The 23,190-nt window shown below is 42.8% G+C and overlaps 1 protein-coding gene across 1 annotated transcript in view; it reads right to left on the bottom strand.

Moving 5' to 3' along the window:
• Positions 1 to 23,190, bottom strand: part of LOC137328402 (janus kinase and microtubule-interacting protein 1-like) — a 244,443-nt gene that overhangs the window by 109,297 nt on the left and 111,956 nt on the right. Inside the window, exon 5 of the mRNA XM_067994334.1 lies at positions 4,432 to 4,641. Coding sequence (XP_067850435.1) covers positions 4,432 to 4,641 — 210 coding nt within the window. The remainder of the gene's footprint in view (positions 1 to 4,431; positions 4,642 to 23,190) is intronic.

Raw genomic sequence — 23,190 nt, 5'->3', positions numbered from 1 at the left:
GAAAGACATCCGATCCCAGACTGGACCAGGCGATTTTTCAGGTGTCCCTGGTGGCCACCTGAAACAGGCAATAGGCCCCATGAAAATGCTATTGAGATGCTAAATGTCTGGTTAAGGACCCCTTCCTGAAATTGGGCTGCCCTGTGCAGACCAGGCGACAGGCCTGCTCCACTCAAGTTTTTCTAGGAGTAGATGCGGCCTATCAAATAGCCGCCACCAAAAGGAAATGTATTCTTTTGTGAAAAACCTTCATGTAGAGCCACAGTGCTCCTGAGAGCCGCTGCCAGCCCGCAATCGTCCCCCCACCCCGTTCTCCTTCTTCCCCCTAGATTTACCTGAGGGCCGCTGCTGGCGAGGCTGCAGGCCCAAATTAGTTCTGTCGACATGGGTAGATTGTCTCTGGAGGGGCGACAGGTGCCGGCTGCTCACCCCAATTATTCGGATGGGGCCCAAGGCCCAATTTGGATCAGGCCTCGGGCCAGTCTCTCCGGGAACAGCGATTGTTTCCTGCGTCCATTTAGCATTGGAACCTGGCCAAAAATGAATTTCACCCCCAGGGTCTTGGGTAAAATGAACGTTGGTAGTCCAGTTCCTTATGGGCATGAACCCACAGCATAAAAGTGCCCCTAATATCTAATCTTACTCAGAGAGGCTACACGATGGCTGCTGCGAGAAATTGAAGATCTGAGGCTGGCCTAAGGGAATCTGCTGGGGCAGTGAGCTTCATTGAATCCAATCACAATATAACTTACCTGGGAATCCTCAACACTGACACAGTAGCGATATGGAAATTTTTCCATTGCCCAGCTAACTCAGCACAGATTAGGACTCAAATCTGGGAACTTCTGCTGCATATGGTTCATTGCTACACTGGGCAGTCCTTTTACCCAGTCAACCATTGGGGGAGTTGAGATTTTAAAATTAAAAAAATAATTGAGACGAGTGAACGTACCAGAAATGTAAACTACCGCCACGATGACAGATTACAATGTTGCATTTTGAGGATAAGGGTAGTGGAAATCTGGAACTCTCTCCCTCAAAAGATGTTGAGAACAGGTCAATTGAGAATTTCAAAACTGAGGTTGACAGATTTTTGTTAGCTAAGGATATTAAGGGATACGGAACCAAGGCCGGTAAATGGAGCTAAGATACAGATCAGCAATGATCTAAATGAATGGTGGAACAGGCTCGAGTGGCTGAATTGCCTACTCCTGTTCCATGTTCCTATGATACTTAGGGCAGCAAACTTAAATCTTAACTTTTGGGGAACCCAAGCACTTTGATGGGAAGCAAGAAGTAGCTCATGCAATTTGATGACGTTCTCTACCTTCATATTAAAATGAATAATTTTAATAAAAATATTACTTTAAAATATTTGAAGTGTGGCATAAACAGAATAGGTGATTAGTAGCAGTGAAATATGATCATTATCTCCACTCATGAGGTGGAGTATACCTTACTGAAATATTGTCACTTGTGAACTAACCAGTTACAGGTGTAAATAAGTCATGGCCAGCAGCAATGCAATACATACTTTCCACATTTCAATTCGGGTCACATTTCTTTCAAAAGGATAAAGCTTTAAAAGCTGCATGATTATAAATTGGGCTTCTAGTTAAGCAATAGAAAACTACAACAACTACAACAACTGTCCCAATGGAAGGTGCTTTACGAAGGGGTGGGAGACCTCAGCAGGAAGAAGGAGACGTTAGGGGAGGTGACTGAAGGCACAGTCGAAAAGTGGGGCTTGAGGAGGTTTCCGAAGTCAGGGAAAGCAGTACGGCTTCTAGGACGGAGGGGTGTGGCGGCTGCAAGCTCTGCCAAGGATGCAGTGAAGGGGCAGGGGCTCAATAGACCGGAGTCAGCAGAGCAGAGATTCAGAGTTGGAAAAGATAGAAAAGATAGGGGCAATTAAGGCAACAGAGGGATTTCAAAGAAAGCTTTTAGAGGTAACACGTTGGGGGATGGAGAGCCAATGGAAGTCAGTGGGGGCAGTGGGTGACAGGTGAGCAGGACTTAGAAACCTACATACCCACATCAAGCATCCTTTTAAAGTTGGACTCTTCTGTATTAAAGTAGTATGAAGGATGCAAAGTTACACATTTTTTTAACCTCTCACCTCACTTTTCTTAAAAAAATTAAAAGCTGTGTTATTTCCCCATTCTCATTTGTTTTCCGGATACTTTTTAAACTTAATTGTTCACTTTCAAAATAAATTTTTGATATATTTAAACTGGGTAAATGAATCACTAAGCTAATCTTCCCCCTCACCACTTCAAATGACAGATGTACAATAACTTTATCATGCTGATTTCAGAACCACCTGCAGGCTAGGAAGGGGTCAGACTGCTGGATTCAACATCTGTAGCCAGACCATAGCAGGGTAGGAGAAATACCAGAGTGCTTGAAATGATATACATATTTTTCTCCCCTTCTGAGCCTCGTCAAGCCATTTCTCAGTCCACGCTGAAAGGTGGTGTCTTGTGCCATTCATATGTGTTCATGAAGGTGCAAGAGACCTGATGGAAAAGACCTTCTCTATGGAGAGAGCTTGGCTAATGTTTGACACACCTCACAACGAAACAACGGAGATCTGTAACTAGCGATGTGGGGAAACTGTTAGCACAAACTCGTGTCCTACATTTCTTTTTGCTGTATGTCACAGCCCATCCATTCCACTAAAATAGTTATACACAGGGCTCCACAGAGCAGGCCTGCAATTGTGAATGTATTGAAAAACAAAATACATTGGTATAGACACTGTTGGGATAAGTGCACATCATTGCACTTATCCCAATGGTAAACGATCCATGTAGAGGTAAGTAAACATCATTCCTTGTACTTAACCCTACATTAAATGATCAATGTAGAGATAAGTACATGTCATTCAGGTACTTACCCCATGTACTAAAGGACTAATGTAAAGGTAAGTACACATCCTTCATTGTACTTACCCTGACACTAAAGTTCCCCTTTAAGGAATACTGCTCCTTTAATGGTTTAATCTGTAAATAATACAACATATTTGAAAAGAATGCAAAACCTTGGTTGATTGTTATTTGAAAAAAAACTACAAATACGTTAACATTTTTGAGAACTATATTAGCACCACGCATGGCACCTTTTGTAATTATATATAACATATAAAGAAATAATTAAAAGTTGATATTCACCACTAGATGTTACTAATGCATTCACTACATACAACTTCTAAAGCATGTTAAAAGCATCTGGAGCCAGATCATTTGCTGCAGCAGCTTTTTTTTCCCATTTTGACTCCTCATAATTTAGATGCTAGAGCCTGAACAGACTGCAAGCCATTTAGGATGCTGTCTGGGTTGTCACAATATTGGTTTTGAAGAGCTCAAGTATTCAACATAGCTTTGCTTCCCAGTACCACATAGTGAGCTAGCTCTACCTTCCATTAACGGATCATTGATCATGGTGAATGTTTGCGCACACTGTGACAGCCAGATCTATTGGTCACCTAGGGGTAAAAAAACCTAGCAATAAAAGATGCTGAAGCAAAGATTAATGAGACTGAAAATAAAATAAATCTGGACATTAACTCTACAACATCCACATCCTGCTATTCCTCTTTACCCAGCACACAAGGACTGAAATACTGAGGATAGCTCTAAGATTACAGACAGGAGATTAATCACAATACTGATAGTACACTATCACTTATCGGCAAAGTTGCTGAAAGAGGCAACTTGCCAGGGAATTACCCATCTTCTAATGGACCTATAAACAATGAGTATTATTCCCAGATAACACAGTGTGATTAACAGCAGGCAAACACTGGTTCAGCCACAACTGGAGTATTGTGTCCAGTTCTGGGCACCGCACTTTAGGAAAGATGTGAAGGCCTTAGAGAGGGTGCAGATGAGATTTACTAGAATGATTCCAGGGATGAGGGACTTTAGTTACGTGGGTAGACTGGAGAAGCTGGGGTTGTTTTCCTTGGAACAGAGACGGTTGCGAGGAGATTTGATAGAGGTATTCAAAATCATGAAGGGTCTAGACAGAGTAGATAGAGAGAAACTGTTCTCATTTAAGGAAGGATCAAGGACCAGAGGACATAGATTTAAGGTGATTGGCAAAAGAACCAAAGATGCCATGAGGAAAAACTTTTTTACAGAGCAAGCGGTTAGGATCTGGAATGCACTGCCCAAGGGGATGGTGGAAGCAGATTCGATCATGTTCGTCAAAAGGGAACTGGATAAGTACTTGAAAGGAAATAAATGTGCAGAGCTATGGGGATAGGGCGGGGAGTGGGACTAGTTGGATTGCTCTTGCATAGAGCCAGTGCGGACTCGATGGGCTGAGTGGCCTCCTTCCTTGCTGTAACCTTTCTATGATTCTAAATTCATCTATAAATCAGCAGCTGAAAGACTATATTCCATTGAAATATATAGTGGTCCTTACTTGGTTCCCCATCAGGTCTGAGGTGTCCCCACCACCACTTGGAAATTCCCGTTTGGGGCTGCTGTGGTAGCGCTCAGCTTCTTTCACCTGTACTAGTTGCTCATCAAGGGCTTCCTTCTGAAGAAGCAGCTTCTGAGTATGGCCTGCTTGAACACCAAGATCCTTCTCCAGGGCAAGAATGACTCTGTCTTTGCTCTTTATCTCATCCATCTGGAAAAAACAAAAAACACCATCACTGGCATTCCAAGGCAAACAAAAAAACGGCACTCTCATCATCCACTGCAATTTTAAAATCAAAAAGAATTATAATTTGACTTTATTGGGTATTTCCATTGATTTATTTGAACAGAAATTCTAAAAAAAAAAACCACAAAAGATTGTGAAAATTAACTGCATTTTTTTCATTCTGGACAATTTATCTTTCACATCCATCTCCCTCTGCTGTCTCATTGCATCACATTTGTTCCTTGGTCAAGACAAGCTGTAGATGTGCTACCTACCCCCGCCATCAATGATCTAAGGTGGCAACAGGCCCTCTGATTTTCACCCCTTCCCTGTGGAGAAGAACCGAGCCTCTGTTCAGCACCTACCCATAGTGGCAGAGTTGGGACTGGGAATTCACTACAACATGACATAAAAGGGCAGATATTCCAATTCACTGCACCTAGGAAACTGGCAATCCCCAGACATGGTGAAGAGGAAAAACATGCCGGAGAACCACTGGCCTAGAAATTCGATGTGGCCATGCGTGTTTTTTGGTCACTAAATGAGCGCTTAAGCCTCCAATTTGGCATGCAGGAAGCGCACACTCATTACGAGCCAGAAGTGCACCACCCGCCATATTGGTATAGGCAAAAATATAGGCATCCAGGGCCCATGCCTAAAACGGGTGTTAAGCCCTTTGCATATGCAAATAAGGGGCCTAACGCTTGCTTGAGGCCCCCTGTGCAAAATTGGTTCGTCCTGAGGCAGCATTCAGGAAAACCAGGTCTACATGCGATCTAAGAGGCGGTCCTTAAAGGACCGCTGCAGGCCGCCACCAAAAAGGTACGTTAGTTACAAATATTTACCTGAATGTGGAGCTGGAAGGAGCAGAAGTGCTCTTCCTGACTCAACATTCAAACCATGCCGGCCGTTGCCAGCCATCGCTTGCTCTCCCTCCTATCGAACCCCAATCCATCCTCCAATCGCGACCTCGACCCCCCCCCCGCCATTGCGACCTTGATCCTCATAATCGCCGCTGCCACTTCGCCACTATCCCGGCCACTGCTACCCTCTCTCCCAATTACCGCCCTCCCAGTCACGGCCCCACTCTCCCGGTCACCCCCCACTCTCCCAGTCGCCTTTAAGGGCCTACCTGAGGGCCACTGCTGGCACAGCAGCTTAACCTTTTAAAGAATAAAGACAGCGGCGATATTTAATTGCTAAATGTAAAAACTTGTCAGAAAAATAAAATTATAAGCAGCTTCAGTTTGGGCAGCTGAGCCGCCCAGCATTGTTCACCTCGAACAGCAAACAAATTAAGAAAGAAAAAAACAAACTAACTTGCATTTCTACAGTGCCCTTCACATTCTCAGGATGTCCCAAAGCACTGCAATGAAATGTCGTCACTGTTGTTATTCAGGCAAACAAGGAATCCAATTTGCACAAAGCAAAGTCCCACCGACTGCAATAAGATTAATAATCAGTTAACCTGTTTTTCCTTCCGTTGGTTGAGGGGCAAATATTGACCAGCTCTTCTTTGAATAGGATCTTTTAGGTCCACCGCAGTAGTCAGATCGGGTCTCAGTTTCACATCTCATCCAAGAAACAGGACCTCCAACGATGTAGTACTGCACTGAAATGTCAGCTTAAATTATGTACTCAATTCTTCGATTGGGGCTTGACTCAGAAATGAGGGTACTATCACTGAGCCAAGACTGACACTCCAATTGGCACAGGAAACTGGCCATTCTAACTCAGACTGGCATGCTGAGAAAAGAAAATTCTTATCCTTTGAATGAGCTCTTTCTTCACACTGTGTGGCACAAGAGCTTTGCCTTTTGGAGTTATTTCTGTGCTGTATGCTTTTACCTAGTCGTTCCAACCACATTCAATAAGCTTATCTCAGGGGGACTCCTTCAGACTACTAATGCAAGCACTGCTTGGGACTTTCCCAACTATCATTTTCAAGATTTTGTGTGCAACAGTTTTATCCTGGTTCTGAGTGACCTGATTCTGTAGCACAGTCTCCAAGCTTGCGATCTGCCCAGGACAATTCGTCCAGCCCCGCGGGAGTCTAGTTAACTCCACCATGGTCCAGTTTCCCGATCCAAAGGAAAATGCAACTCCCACAGTGAACTGATTTGTCCAATGATTGTTGTGTTTATTGACTGTCCAAGTTGCCCAAGTTAAATAATCTGGTTGGATCACTCGCTACATCCGTGCCCAATGAGTGAATTAGGTCTCCAGGCAACTGCAGAGCCAGATAAATTCAATAAAGACTGTACGTAAAGGTAGAAAGTTTCAATGGAACATCATGTTCAGCAGGGGCACAGCAATCAGTAGAGTACAACATTTTTGTAATTGCTTTTACCTGAATCTGCTTTGTTTTCTGGCATTACTGTGTGTTCTCTAAACAGTGGCATTTTTGAGCATCATTTTATCACAGGTTGAGATGTTCTCTTTCACCCGTTTCTATCAATTGTTCATAGCTATGTACCTTAAATTCAAAAATTTAATAGGGTGATTTTAAACCCCAAGAACGGGTGGGTTGGGGGCGGGTGGGAGTTGAAAATAGTTGATTTTTTGGGTCGCAACCGCAAAATTTTCGGACTTTGCATTCCCAGTGGGAAGCCTGTACTTTTACACGCCAATGTTAAACCCGGAAATAAAGCCGGGTTGCGATCGCGACCCAAAAAACGACTATTTTCAACACCCACCTGCCCTCAACCCACCCATTCTTGGGGTTTAAAATCACCCCCAAATAACTCATCTCAGAAAACAGTGGGAGCCAGCACTGAGAATCAGAAAGGGAAGAGGGCGCAAACAGCCGAGAGCCTGGACAGAGGGTGGAAGCACAGTTTGCTTGCCAGATTGGAGCCACCAACAATAGGAGAAGTGCAATCACATATTCAGAATACTCAGCACCCAAACCCAGAATGAAGTTTGAACACACTATTGTGAAAATGTCTCGAGCCACGTGAAATTTCCGTTATAGTGTATTGGTCAGTACATGTTAAAAGCTTAGCACACAACAACAGGACATGAGGACTGGACCATATCCTACTGGACCATATTCAGAGGCTTGAAAAGGCTGCAGTTGGCTAGCAAATGCTACAATGAGTGACCCTGCTCTGAGACAACACTATACAACATTTTTTAGTCATTATCTGTAATTGAAAAAGACAAAACACCAGAGTATGAGTTACTGGGCCTTCATTGAGACCGCCATCTTGGTACGTCCAAAGTTGGACACCTGAACTTGATATTTCATTGCTTAGCTTTGAAAATATGTGAAGAGCACCATGGGAGATCTAGCACTTCATGGTCATTTATTTTCTTCTTGCTTAAAATGTGCAGGTGGGTTTTAAAGTTGTGTTGAATTTTTTTTGCAAAGGGATGTTAAAATGATACGGCCACTATACAACTGTATTCTGAAGCATTCCTTTACTTGTATTCACTCATGCCTCCAGTGATCAATAGACTAACTCTCTTTCTCTGCAAAATTGATTATGATCTTCTCAGTGAATGGCCAATTTAAGATAAATTAAAACAATGTGTTCCTAAAGGAGAAACCCAGTATGACCTCCAAAAGGACCAAAAATATTTTGTTAGTAGAAACATAGAAAATAGGAGCAAGAGTAGGCCATTCGGCCCTTCGGGCCTGCTCCGCCATTCAAAATGATCATGGCTGATCGTCTAACTCAGTACCCTGTTCACATTTTTTCCCCATATCTATTGATCCCTTTAGCATTAAGAAATATATCTATCTCCCTCATGAATATATTTAATGACTTGGCCTCCATTGCCTTCTGTGGTAGAGAATTCCACAGGTTCACCACCCTCTGAGTGAAGAAATTTCTCCTCATCTCAGTTCTAAATGGCATACCCCGTATCCTGAGACTGTGACCCCTGGTTCTGGACTCCCCAGCCATTGGGAACATCCTCCCTGCATCTAGTCTGTCTAGTCCTGTTAGAATTTTATATGTTTCAATGAGATCACCTCTCATTCTTCTAAACTCTAGTGAATATAGGCCTAGTCGACCCAATCTCTCCTCATACGTCAGTCCTGCCATCCCAGGAATCAGTCTTGTAAACCTTCATTGCACTCCCTCCATTGCAAGGATATCCTTCCTCAGATAAGGAGACCAAAACTGCACACAATACTCCAGATGTGGTCTCACCAAGGCCCTGTACAACTGCAGTAAGATATTGTTGGCTTTGTCCATGTAGACAAATCACTGAAAGATAATGCACAGGTACAAAAAGTAGTCAAAAATGCTAACGGAATATTGACCTTTATCTCAAGGGGATTGTAATTCAAAAGTGAGGAAGCGATGCTTCACTTGTACATAGACTTGGTCAGATCCCATCTGGAGTACTGTGTTCAGTTTTGGGCACCCATCCTCAGGAAATATATATTTGGCCTTGGAAGGGGTACTGCAGATCCATACAAAAACAGGTGGGAAGTAGGGTGGCGGATGAGTTTCAATTGACCTCCCTACCCAACCATCCAAAACCCGTCTGGAGTTAAAATTGGAGAGCCTAAGTGCAGTTTGCTTAAATAGTTTCCTAATTTAAAAAAAGACACACTTACCCTACTTTGTTTCCTATTACTCATTCTTACCATATCATCGCCAATACATAGCTCAAATCAATAAGTATTGTAAGGAAGGATGACATACCTCTCCACTTGGACTCACAGTGCATTGAACTGGTGATGGCTGCTGCAGGAATGGGTTCAACTTGGTGTTGGTAAGGGCTGATTAATGCTAAAGTAATTCTTGGTCACTGGCAGCACCGCTCATTAGGGACTATGTAGATTTGGATCACCTGACAGTATGAACACTGACAAACTACAAATGATTCCAGAGGATGGTTTAGTTCTCTTAACTGAGTAACAATTCTGGTTAGCTAATTAGAGAAGCACACAACTGTATAGATTAATATTGTGTTAAGTTTTAAACTAGGGATTTTTCTATTCACCAGTCATTCTCTGAAGATGAGCTACCTCTTTGTGCTAGCTTCCATTCTGCAGTTTGAGCTTTTACCATCTCTACTGGATGATGAGAGAGAAACAGGGAACGCTACTAGAGTTAATGATCCTGATTTCTTCAATAATGCCATTATTACATACAGTACATATACACACACATACACCCACACACATATACACGCAAACACTTAAATATAAAAAATGAGCTTAGTCCCTGAAGAGTTTACCCCACGCCTCCCCAGGGCACTTCCACTGCAATTTCACAGAACAGCACACTGGTGGTTAGATATTTTCCTCGAACTGCCCAAGTATTTTCCATGTATAACTGGCAGGGTAACACAAGCAAACAATAGGAGCTGCCCACAGGAACCTGAAACCCAAACTACACCTGTTATTTTACCACCAGACAACATGTGGCACTGTTATCGCTTATCCCTTGTTCTGAATTGTCAGCTTTAGTGCGAGCTCTGGTGGCACTGCTGTCATGTGATAATAAGGAAGAGTTTTAGGAGAAAATACTTTACAATGTGCCACCAGGAATTTCACTTCTTGTATGTATTTGAATAAAGCATAGTAAAGCATAACAAACATCACGTTTCCTTGGTTACCATTAGGAAATCCATTTATATTGGTATCCTTATCAGACATCACAAGAATAAAAAGAACCCATGTGTTCCAGACAAAAGAGGTTTGAAAGAAATCTGAAAGAGTCACAATGCCAAAGCAGTGTACTGATGCAGCAGAATCTTTCTACCACAAGATGGTGCTAGTCTGCTTTTGTATATGAGTACACTTGTGACATCTAGTGTTAGCAGATCATTACTGCAGATTCTTAGAAACAATGGGGCTGAAGTGCCAACACCACCGATGCTGCATGTACTTAATGAGCTGACCTCGCCAGATAAACCTACCAGATGACTCACCGATTACACCATGGCTGCAATGCTGGGCATGTGAAGAGGTGTGATACGGTGCACAGTGCAGGGGAGCAGGGATGCCTGATACTTTTTCTCAAATTGCAATGGTGGCCTCTATTTAATTGGCTATTTCAAAGGGCTGCTGTGCAGCTGCTTCATTTATATTGAAGTTGGGGCCTAATGAGCCTAGCGCCCAGCTTATGCCCAGACCCCTAGACCCCTGAGCACTCACCAATGAACCGCACTGGGGCGCTCTGAGTGCTCCCAGGCTGCTGTAGGCCTCAAGCTTCTCTGCCCAATTTTGCAGGATGCAGGTGCACAGTACACCGAAGAATTTTGCACCTCAATCTGTTCAAAAGAGGTGGGCAATCTGAAATCTTCTCTCCCTTGCATACTCACATCAACTCCAGAAAGAATTGAAAACTGAATTTAGGCACATTCAGGTAAGTATGAAACAATACCAACATAATCCCAATTTAGATTAGGATGTTTTCAGAATGTTGCCATACTTGTGTAGCGAGATAGAGAAAGCTCACATTTATTGCCGCTAATGCACCAGAAGATGTTTGCACATCTCGAAATTTCTGCCTTGACGTTGACTGTGGAAAGACGTAAATGGCACATAGATGCTTTTTATAGAACAATTTGATTGTTTTAATGCTTTTGCTGTGAGGGTCCAGGCCATCTAATTTCTATGTTGGTCCATTTGCTGAACTTCTAAGACATGTATATACTGTCTTTTTATTCTCCCTCGTTATCATCCTTATCCAGAGTATGGGTTTGAGGCATCCATTCTCCTGGAAGATTAGTTACCATGCAATTCCCTGGTGATCTGATGGCTATACCTCTCTTGACACCCATTTCTTTTGTGATTTAGCTCTTAAAGGGGAAGGAAAGTCTAAGGGGAACACTTCCCATTCAATGCACTGTTCCCATCTCTGGAACATAGGAATTATATGCTACTCATCCTTGCATAAAGGTGAACCACCACTTCCCTTCCTACCTGCTTTGTCTGCAATGATTGGCCAACCAAATCTAGACCCGATAGTGGCATTTTTATAATAAAATCATATAAGCAGTTCTTGCCTCTTCCGTCTGCTGGTGAAACCCTCATTCATGCCTTTGTCACCTCCAGCCTCAACTATTCCAATGCTCTCCTGGCTGGCCTTCCACCTTCCACAATTTGTAAACTTCAGTTCATCCAAAACTCTGCTGCCTATATCCTATCCTGCGCCAAGTCCCGCTCAACCATCATCCCTATCCTCACTAACCTACATTGACTCCCAGTCCCCCAATGTCTCAAATTTAAAATTCTCATCCTTGTTTAAATCCCTTCATGGTCTCATCTCTCCCTATCTCTGTAACTGTCTCCAGGCCTACAACCTCCCCCCACCACCCCGGAATTCTCTGTCTCTCTGATACTGGCCTCTTGCGCATCCCCTCCACCTTCACCCCACAATGTGTGGCCATGCCTTCAGCCGCCTAGGCCCCATGCTCTAGAATTCCCTCTCTAAATCCTTCCGCCTCTCCTCCTTTAAGATCCTTCTAAAACCCACCTCTTTAATAGAAATATAGAAACATAGAAAATAAGAGCAGGAGTAGGCCATTAGGCCCTTCGAGCCTGGTCCGCCATTCAATATGTTCATGGCTGATCCTCTATCTCAATACCATATTCCCACTCTCTCCCCATGCCCCTTGATGCCTTTTGCATCTAGAAATCTATCTAGCTCCTTCTTAAATATATTCAGTGACTTGGCCTCCACAGCCTTCTGTGGTAGAGAATTCCACAGGTTCACCACCCTCTGAGTGAAGAAATTTCTCCTCATCTCAGTCCTAAATGTCCTACCCCGTATCCTGAGACTGTGACCCCTCGTTCTGGACCCCCCAGCCAAGGGAAACATCCTCCCTGCATTCAGTCTGTCTAGCCCTGTCAGAATTTTATATGTTTCAATGAGACCCCCTCTCATTCTTCTAAACTCGAGTGAATACAGGCCGAGTCTACCCAATCTCTCCTCATACGACAGTCCTGGCATCCCAGGAATCAGTCTGGTGAACCTTCGCTGCACTCCCTCTATGGCAAGTATATCCTTTCTTAGGTAAGGACACCAAAACTGCACACAATATTCCAGGTGTGGTCTCACCAAGGCCCTGTATAACTGCAGTAAGACATCCTTGCTCCTGTACTCAAATCCTCTTGCAATGAAGGCCAACACACCATTTGCCTTCCTAACTGCTTGCTGCACCTGCATGTTTGCTTTCACTGACTGGTGTACAGGTCCCTTTGTACATCAACATTTCCCAATCTATCACCATTTAAATAATACTCTGCCTTTCTGTTTCTCCTTCTGAAGTGGATAACTTCACATTTATCTACATTATACTGCATCTGCCATATATTTGCCCACTCACTCAACTTGTCTAAATCGCCTTGAAGCCTCTTTGCATCCTCCTCACAACTCACAATCCCACCTAGTTTTGTGTCGTCAGCAAACTTGGAAATATTACATTTGGTTCCCTCATCCATATCATTGATATATATTGTGAATAGCTGGGGCCCAAGCACTGATCCCTGCGGTTCCCCATTAGTCACTGCCTGCCACCCTGAAAAAGACCCATTTATTCCTACTCTCTGTTTCCTGTCTGTTAACCAATTTTCAATCCATGCCAGTATATTAGCACCAATCCCATGTGCTTTAATTTTGCACACTAACCTCTTATGTGGGACTTTATCAAAGGCCTTCTGAAAATCCAAATAAACCACATGCACTGGTTCTCCCTTATCTATTCTACCAGTTACATCCTCAAAAAATTCCAGTAGATTTGTCAAACACGATTTCCCTTTCATAAATCCATGCTGACTTTGTCTAACCCCATTGATATTTTCTAAGTGTTCTGTTATCACATCCTTTATAATAGACTCTCGCATTTTCCCTACTACTGATGTTAGGCTAACCGGTCTGTAGTTCCCTGTTTTCTCTCCCTCCTTTTTTAAATAGTGGGGTTACATTTGCCACCCTCCAAACTGCAGGAACTGTTCCATAATCTATCCAATTTTGGAAGATGGCAACTAATGCATCCACTATTTAATTAAGTTTTTGTTCACTTTCCAAATATCTCCTCCTTTGGATCAGAATTATTTTTTTCCTACTGCCTGTGAAGTGTCTTGGGGGGTTTTATAAATTCAACTTCCTGTTGTGATCAACAGTAGATGAGTGATGGATAAAAATAGAAATTAGGTACCTGCATTAAAAATACAAGATCAGAACATGTGAAAGCATGGCTGGGAAAAGGCCATCTAATTCATCAAGCCCATTCATTGTACAGACCCCAGGTAATCCCCTCTATAATGGGACTCTAGCCAAATGAAATAATTTCTTCAGAAATATTCTAGTTTTTCACTAATCCCAAAGGTAAATAAAAGCAACTCCAGAACACTTATCTAATCTCATCTCAAATGATATACATCTTTATCCTTTGTAAACAATTTTACAACACCAAGTTATAGTCCAGCAATTTTATTTTAAATTCACAAGCTTTCGGAGACTTCCTCCTTCCTCAGGTAAATGTTTCCTGAGGAAGGAGGAAGTCTCCGAAAGCTTGTGAATTTAAAATAAAATTGCTGGACTATAACTTGGTGTTGTAAAATTGTTTACAATTGTCAACCCCAGTCCATCACCGGCATCTCCACATCATCTTTATCCTGACATTTATGTGGTCCAAGCAACACAGGAATTATCATCAAAAGCAAAATACTGCGGATACTGGAAATCTGAAATAAAAACAGAAAACGCTGGAGAAGCTCAGTAATTCAGGCAGCAGAAACAGAGTTAACGTTTCAGGTCGAAGGCCCTTCGTCAGAACTATCAAGTTGCACACAACATTCAATCAGCTTTATCTGCACTTATCTTATACCCTTTAAACCCGTTCTTCTCCGAACATTCATCCAGCTGTTTTTAATGGTTGGAATCAACACATTAACTGTTTTCAACAGTTTCATATACTCACTTCTCTGGGAAGAAAGTTCTTCCTTACTCAAAAATCTGGAAGTTATTCATATTGTGCTGTTATCCCTTAATTCTACATTCACATTCCAAGTCAAATAATTTGCTCATACCTGTATCTATATTATTACTCGCCATAGCATTTTAAAAACCCGGATTATGTTCCCTTTCAATCTCCTTTTTTCTAATGAAAAGAAGTTGAGTTTTGTGAATCACCTTTTCAACTAAAGGTTTTTCTCTACTGTGCTGGATTAGAGGTGAACCCTGGGAGCCAGATTGGGAACTAAGGCTAAATCAAAAGCAAAATCCTGACGAAGGGTCGTTGACCTGAAACGTTGACTCTGTTTCTTTCTCTACAGATGCTACCTGACTTGCTGAGTATTTCCAGCATTTTCTGTTTTTATTTGGAAGTGAAGACTGTGGGACAGAAACAGTGGATTGGTTGAAGTGATAGTGGCAAATCAGAATCCAGAAATCAAATTAAAAAAAGATACCAACACCTTACAAGCACCAAAATGATATCTCCACCGATTGCAGAAGCAATTTATTACTCCAGATCCATTCTAAAAGTAAGAAACTCTCCTGAGGAGCTAGCTACCTAATACTAAAGGACTCTGGTACAGGAGACGTTTCAAGCCATTATACTCTCGTTTTATCACCCAAGCTTTGGTCCTTACACTCTAGTGGTTTTCTGAACACAAAAGAAAATGACAACATGTACAGTGGTTGTCATAGAAACACAGCCCTTGTATGAATTTTTAGAAGGATGGCTGTTTCTGGCCCTCAAAATAATAAAACGCTGATATAGAATGGTTATTAATTTCTCTAAATTAACGGTTTTATCTTTGACTAGAGGTAAATTTAACGAGTTGAGCCTCGCTTGACGGGAGGGCAAATCAGTAGCAGAGGTCAGCATGCCCGATTCACGAACCTCCCAACTGTCCAGTTGTTCATTTATATGACTTTGAAATCGAGAGGGCCTCCGTGCCCAACTTTCTGACCTCTCCCCTGTTGAGAGAGGGTCAGCACCAGGAGCGCTACATCGTTAAATTTACCCTTCGATCTAAAACATTCAGACAATCAATAATCTCTGTGCATTTGAACTGATTTTAAAGGAGGGATTATAATTGAAAGGATTACTGCAGTAAAATATAATTACTTTTACATTTTAGTTTTTGAGGGGGAGGAATACACAGAATTAACTAAATGCAGAAAATTAATCAAGATGGTAAGTTCTATAACCTTGTAGCAATCGTTTCCCTATTTAGGCTGTAACACACCTAATATAAGTGCATAGATTGATGGCTTAAGTTTGATGCTTTTCATTTTCAACAAGTGAAAACTGAGAACTGGGTTTTCCTCCATAGTGGGTTGGATACTGGATGTGTGTTAAACCATCTCAGGGCTACATTGAGCTGAATTGTGCCATTCGGTTTGCGTTCCTGCTGATTAGTGCTCCAGGAGAGCCTGAACTCAGTACTGGCAGTCCAGAAGGTATCAAAAATGCATGATGACACTATCTCTCAGGACAGTACAATGTGTACTGCTCAGAAAGTAGCCAGGGCCAAACTGCCCTTGCTGCAGCTCCCTTTGGTGCCTCCTCTTCCCTGAGATAAGGGCCACCTCAATTGCCAGGGACTCCTGTGTTCAAGCAGCAGCCATCTACTTTAGAAACTCTTGTTACTGAGGAGAAATAGGGAGTCTAGGTTTGAAATGGTACACAGTTTCAGGCACCAAGCAGAGGCACAGTGACAGAAAAAGAATATGGTGGCACACGTATATATGTGCGTTAAAAAATGTTGTACTGATGAAATGTGCAGACTGATTGCGGCAAGCCTGGTGAGGGAATGCCTGGGAGAAAGAGTAGCAGATTGTATCTAAAATGGTAGCATTGGTAATTGTGCAGGAGAGAGGAATTTTAGTAGATGAATGGTTGGACGTGTGTTCAAAAGGAAATCCATGAAGACAAGGGTGGTTTAACAGTGGGCACAGCAATTATGTAGCTGAAAGTATCCCCTTATGAGCTCTGCTCACAAATGTCTGGCAGATGGCAGAGAGTTTATCCGTGTCACCTTGCCTTAATCAAGGTTTTGGCTGCATATCGCAACCTGCTGGCCGTGGTCTCTTTCCACTTCCATTAATCATCAGTCCTTTATGGATAGCAAAATTCTGCAACATACAGCAAACCACGTGATAAAAGAAACCCTACTCTGTCTGTACTGTACTGGAGAGGTTCTCCCAGATCTGTCAAGGCACCTGAAGTGTGCCTTAAGAACCTCTATGATCTGCTCAGTGACAATCCTGGTGGCCCCATCAGCCTGGCTGTATTGATGATCAGTGAGTGTCCTCAGGATCTGAACCAGTGTCCTCAGCCCTTGCTGCAGTGGGTAGCCTTGATCACCGATCGGCTACCTGCCTTTCAACTATGAACGTGGTGGGATTGAGGACTGTGTTAAAATAAAAGAATCGCGGCAGCTTCCTTACTATTGAGCAGTCACTTGCGTAATGAAGTGCTTCTGATTCCACAGGTTTATGGAATTCTTTCCTGTTGAGAAGGTTCACAGTATGCTCAAAAGAGGCACGTATTGCAATGTAGAAATAGTCGATTGCACCTTGCACCCGGGGAAATCCAGCCACTCTGTAAAAGTTTACAGCCCTCTCAAATTGATGCACAAGGTCCATAGTAAAGATAAACGTGGCTGCTTGCACAAACAACACATCAGTTAACTGCTTGATGTATCAGTGGATTGTTGATTGGCTGATATTGCAAATGCACCCAATGCTGCCATAAAGGAATCAGTGGCAAAGACGTTCAGCCTCATAGTGACTTTTATTGCCACGAGCAGTGCAGTGCCTCTGGTAGAAGAGGGCTCCACATTTACGACAAGCAAGTGGCACAATTCCATTATTGCCTTATGTGGGAACCACAGCCTTTCTGAGCACTGCTAAGTCATGAGGTTCAATATGACTATCTGGGTGTGAGTACCTATCAGTAAGGGCCTGTCGCCACTTCTGGTACATGTTCAGCTTGGCCTCCCTATGTAGTTCCTCTTGATTTTTCATCTTTTTCATAACAGTTAAAGGGAAATCCCTGAGGTAAACATCATTATTTCCTGAGGTCAAGAGGTCACAATGAAAAAAAAACAACCAAAAGGACAGGCGCAATGATAAACCTATCAGCAAGGATGAGATGGCAGAAACAGGAAATTGATTTTGAAAATGAACCTTCAACAGCAAACTAAGAAGCAACTTCAGAAGGTGCCTTCAACTCCACTTCCGTCTGTTTACAGCTGCTTAGCAACACTGAACAGCTCTTTTACATACACAAGAAGCGGGCTACAGGTGACAAGGGAGGGAAATGTAACGCTGGACCTCGGAGGTTCATTTAAATATAAAATGCATGCGATGGTAATTACTTTAGTAGGCTCAGCCGGCTCAGCACTTAGGCTCCCAGGAAAATCAGATTGCACTTTGTCTCACCGGCAGGGATTTGGTGCTCCAAACTCCCAATCCATTTCACCTCTGCCGACTGCTCTAAATCTGCCCAAAAATGGGTTGTAAGCATGTAGAAAATCTAGGGCTGGCACACTTTTCTTACACAATTATCATGTGAAAATGGATGCAATTATGAAATCTGTCAAATAAATTGATGCTTACACCATTCACACATGCATGCCACCCCATTGAAGATCATCACTATATACCTAAACAGTAAGGGTGCCCTGGTGATAATAAATTTTTAAAATTACTTAACGCATAGTGGCCCCAAAAATCTATGGGCCACAAATCCTGGCAAGTATACCTGGGTTGCGCCCCCAGGAACCTCTGCCGTTGACCCTTGTGGAGTTTCCAGGTCAGGGGAGGCCTATTAATTAGCCTGCCATTGATGGGCGCCCCTTGGCATGAGGGGCACATGTAGACGCCCACCATATAAAGCATATCAGAAAGTTCACCAGTAACGTCAGGCATGGGGCTGTTGACCCCTCTTCCTGAAAACAAGTTATAAATGTCCCTCATGGCCCCTTGTTAAAAAGTAAAAAAAATAAAATTGGCAGTTGAAATCTTCAGGGCTCCAGGCTTTGATCCCAGCCTCAACCCTCAGATCAGCCAAAAAAACCTCCAGTTGTTGGGAGATATGTTTGGAGTAAGAAGTACGATTTCTAGACCAAGTCATAGTCATGTATCCAACCCTGCAAAGCTTTAGGTGCTTGGCTAAAAAGCGAAGCGCAGGCCTTGCGTCTGTGAGAATATAAAGGGAGCCAGCATTCCACAGGAAATAATATGCCCGACCTTAAGCCATCAGGCAAAGCGATTGGGAATACTGCAGACACAATAGAAGTGTGAAACAGACACACTGACGGCCAATTGTCAGAAACAGATAACAAAACATCCCAAGGCATAATCAAAGACTCAGGACCTGGACACAGACTAATCCTGTTATATTAATTGCAGCAGCTTTGTTCAATTAATTAGGTAACCTTCACGATTGGCATATACAGGATGAGACATCTTAAATGTTTGCATCCGAACAATCAAAATACACAGAAAGATAAGGGCATGTCCCTCCTCCATAAGATAGTCATGATGTGGAGATGCCGGTGATGGACTGGGGTTGACAATTGTAAACAATTTTACAACACCAAGTTATAGTCCAGCAATTTTATTTTAAATTCACAAGCTTTCGGAGATTTTCTCCTTCCTCAGGCAAATGTTTCAAGATCTCCTTGAAGCCTACGCATTTATACATATTGAACAATAATACATGGTGTTTACAGACTGCCCCTGCAACTGCCCGTTGCCAAGGCAATCACCGTGTTCAGACAGAGAGGTGTTACCTGCAGAACCTCCGAATACACATTCAACAAAAAAACAAACAGGGAAAAAAAACAGAGAAAAAAAAAACAGAGAGAGGCAGAAACATCCGGAAGGCAGAGAGAGCCAGCAAATGACCCATTATATTAAAAACAGATAACATTTGTTCGCTGGTGGGGTAACGTGTAGCGTGACATGAACCCAAGATCCCGGTTGAGGCCGTCCTCATGGGTGCGGAACTTGGCTATCAATTTCTGCTCGACGATTTTGCGTTGTCGTGTGTCTCGAAGGCCGCCTTGGAGTACGCTTACCCGAAGGTCGGTGGATGAATGTCCATGACTGCTGAAGATATCCATAAGATAGATAGAATGGATAACAATTAGCATCATAGAATGGATAAAGATGTCTGGAACAATGGGCACCCTGGGAGGGTGGGGAGAAGTCAGGGACAGATAACATCATGGGACTAATGTCATTATGCTACCAGAAGCAAATATGCTTCAGAAAGATATATATACTGTCCCATTAAAGTTAGATGTGATGTGGAGATGCCGGTGATGGACTGGGGTTGACAATTGTAAACAATTTTACAACACCAAGTTATAGTCCAGCAATTTTATTTGAAATTCACAAGCTTTCGGAGGCTTCCTCCTTCCTCAGGCTGCCACAACATTCACCTGAGGAAGGAGGAAGCCTCCGAAAGTTTGTGAATTTCAAATAAAATTGCTGGACTATAACTTGGTGTTGTAAAATTGTTTACAATTAAAGTTAGAAGCAGCTTCCCAGGATGGCGGAAGTCCACACACCCTACGAACCAGGCCTGATCAGCTTGAAACTTCCTAGGGACAGGTTGTATCATCCTTGTTTATTTGATGTAACTGTATTAGAACATTATATAAATACCTGTTGTTTGGTATAACCGCAGTAGAATGTTGTTCTTGTGTCTATAATAAAGCTTGTTCGGTCACACTAGGGCCCGAATCATTGTGGAAGTTATTATTAAGAAGTACTAACAACCCGTGGCAGCATTAATAAAGCATATTCCCAGCATTTGGTCTGACTGGTATCTCCGCTGACCATTTTGAGAGCCTGGAACACAGGGACTCCTGATGTAGCCAGTCGCCATCCCCATCTTCCCTCCCAGCCGCTATGCTGATGGCCTTTGTGATTGGCGGGCAGTAGCTCTGTCATCACAAGGCTATCCCATAAACAGCAGCGCAAGGTCAGGGCCTGGCATATCTAGACCCCGGCCATTCCGGTGAGAGTACGCTGAAACAGACATGGGTTTTCAGGGCCAGTATATGTACTGTATAACTAGAGTACATATCAGAGAACTATAATCTACGGAAAGTAAACCATTCCTATCACTGCTGGCATAACTGAATAGTTTTATCTGTTGCAAACCATCAGACCCTGAACTGTATCCTCTACAATTCCCTTTGACTCAAACCTTGGATGTGTTTGACTGAATACTTTTCACTATTGTGAACTAATCTCCCCCAACACGCTTCAATCTTCTGTTTGTGAAGTCAGTGAGTAACAGAACAAGGATTACTGCCTGCTGATGTTACAGAATAAAAATCATAACAAGCTTGTCCTCTCAGCAAAGTGGATTAAAGCTTTGCTCTATTTTAATTGAATTTACCCTGAGTGTATCATAAAATAAATATTAAGTTCAGTGTTTATGCTATAAAGAGTAAAATATTTCACCCTCAGACTAAAGAAGTGTCCTTGAGTGAACAAAAATGCTTTTGGGTTCTTTTGGGTTCTACTAGAATTTGGGATTTACATTTTTAGATTTCCTGCTTTCCTTATTTACCTACTTTATTGTGTAATATTGAGTTCAAAAAGGAATCACATTTCCAACCTGAACTCCTTTGCAGTGAGGGGCTTGTGCTGAAGTGAAAGCGATCTGCAGCCCGTCTAACTTTCCAAGCAGTCAGAACAGAGGTGCCCAGATTAGATGTAATGTCTATTATTATTTATACCTAAACATAATACTGCATTTTTTGACAAATTATTTTATATTCTTCCTCGTTCCACAATTTTCTGCCCTCCTCCCTTTCTCTTCTGAAGAGCACCCCTTGCTAGGATACACTTTCAAGAGCATCCAGGTGTCCTCCAGTACCTTGCCCAAGTGGCTATCTTTCATGTTTGAGTCTACACGAGGAATCAACTGCAGTGAGCAACACAGTCCAGCCAAATCCTGGTCTCACCCTATGTCCGTACGTGCAGACTTTTGGCCAGGGTCAACAGTCTCACCACTAGATTTCTGGGTCAGATGTATGCAGGAGAAGTGGCGACCCTGACTTGTTGGCTAACTCAGCACAAATTGGGGATGAAACTTGGAACCCTCCAGGTCTGTACAGCTCAGCTACTCACTCCCCCGAGCAGCTGAAGTATCGGGGGGAACCACACTGAATGATTTTCTTATGTCGACAAAACACACTGAGGAGTTGCTGAGCAGAGTTTCAATACTTCAGCATAGGGACAGTTGAAAAATCAAAGGGTAAATACCCCATTTTCTCCTTCTAGTGTTGAAAGAGATCTGCAAGAATGCTGCTTTTCAAGGATTCTTGCTTCACAAGTGAATAACTAAGGATGGGAAAAATAAATCATCGAACATTCATTCCACCAATACCCCATCTCTGTGTCGGTCTGTTTGTTTTACCTCTCCCTCTCCTTTACTCTTTTTCAAAAATTAATTCTCAGGATGTGGCATCGCTGGCAAGGCTGGCATTTATTGCCCATCTTTAGTTGCCCATGAGAAGGTGGTGGTGAGCCTTCTTCTTGAACCGCTGCAGTCTGTTTGGTGACGGTTCTCCCCCAGTGCTGTTAGGTAGGGTGGTTCCATGATTTTGACCAGCAACAATGGAGGAACAGCGATATATGTCCAAGTCGGGATGGTGTGTGACTTGGAGGGGAACTTGGAGGTGATGATGTTCCCATGCACATGCTGCCCTTGACCTTCTAGGCAGTGGAGGTCACGGATTTCGGAGGTGTTGCCGAAGAAACCATGGTGAGTTGCTGCAGTGCACCCTGTAGAAAGTACACACTGTGGCCACGGTGCACCAATGATGGAGGTAGTGGATGTTTAAGCCAGTGATTTGGGTGCTGATCAAGCAGATTGCATTGCCCTAGATGGCGTTGAGCTTCTTCAGTGTTGATGGAGCTGCACCCATTCAGGCAAGAGGAGAGCATTCCATCACACTACTGACTTGTGCCTTGTAGGTGGTGGAGAGGCTTTGGAGAATCAAGAAGTGAGCTACTTGCCACAGAATACCAGCCTCTAATCTGCTCTAATAGCACAGTATTTATGTGTCAGTTTAATTTCTGGTCATTGATGACCCTCAGGATATTGATCGTAGTGGCTTGGCGACAGTAATGCCATTTAATGTCATGGAGAAGTGGTTATGCTCTCTCTTGTTGGAAATGGTCATTGCCTGGCACTTGTGTGGAATGTATATTACTTTCTGGTTTCAGTCCTAAACCGGCTTTCCCCAGTTTGAATCTTGATTAAAACTGAAGTTGTTTTTTTTGTGACTCAACAAACTGCTTACCTGTTATTACAATACAGCCACATGGTTTTCTGGAACTAGCTGAGTTACTCTGCATGCTGATCAAGGAATAGCACTAGTGCTGATGTCCCCTGCTTGTGCTTCTGATGAAGCATGATAATAATACCATTTCCAATAATGTATTTTGAAGGTGTTCAACCAACATGTTTCAGCAAGGGTCATGTATTTGAAATGATTATCAAAGGAGCAAGCCGGTTTGGCATAGAGTGCACGACATTTTTATTATTTTTTAAGTTAATGTTTTTGAATTAATT

Source organism: Heptranchias perlo, chromosome 1, assembly GCF_035084215.1.
Source record: "Heptranchias perlo isolate sHepPer1 chromosome 1, sHepPer1.hap1, whole genome shotgun sequence".
Lineage (NCBI taxonomy): Eukaryota > Metazoa > Chordata > Chondrichthyes > Hexanchiformes > Hexanchidae > Heptranchias > Heptranchias perlo.
This window is presented reverse-complemented; position numbering and strand designations above follow the sequence as displayed.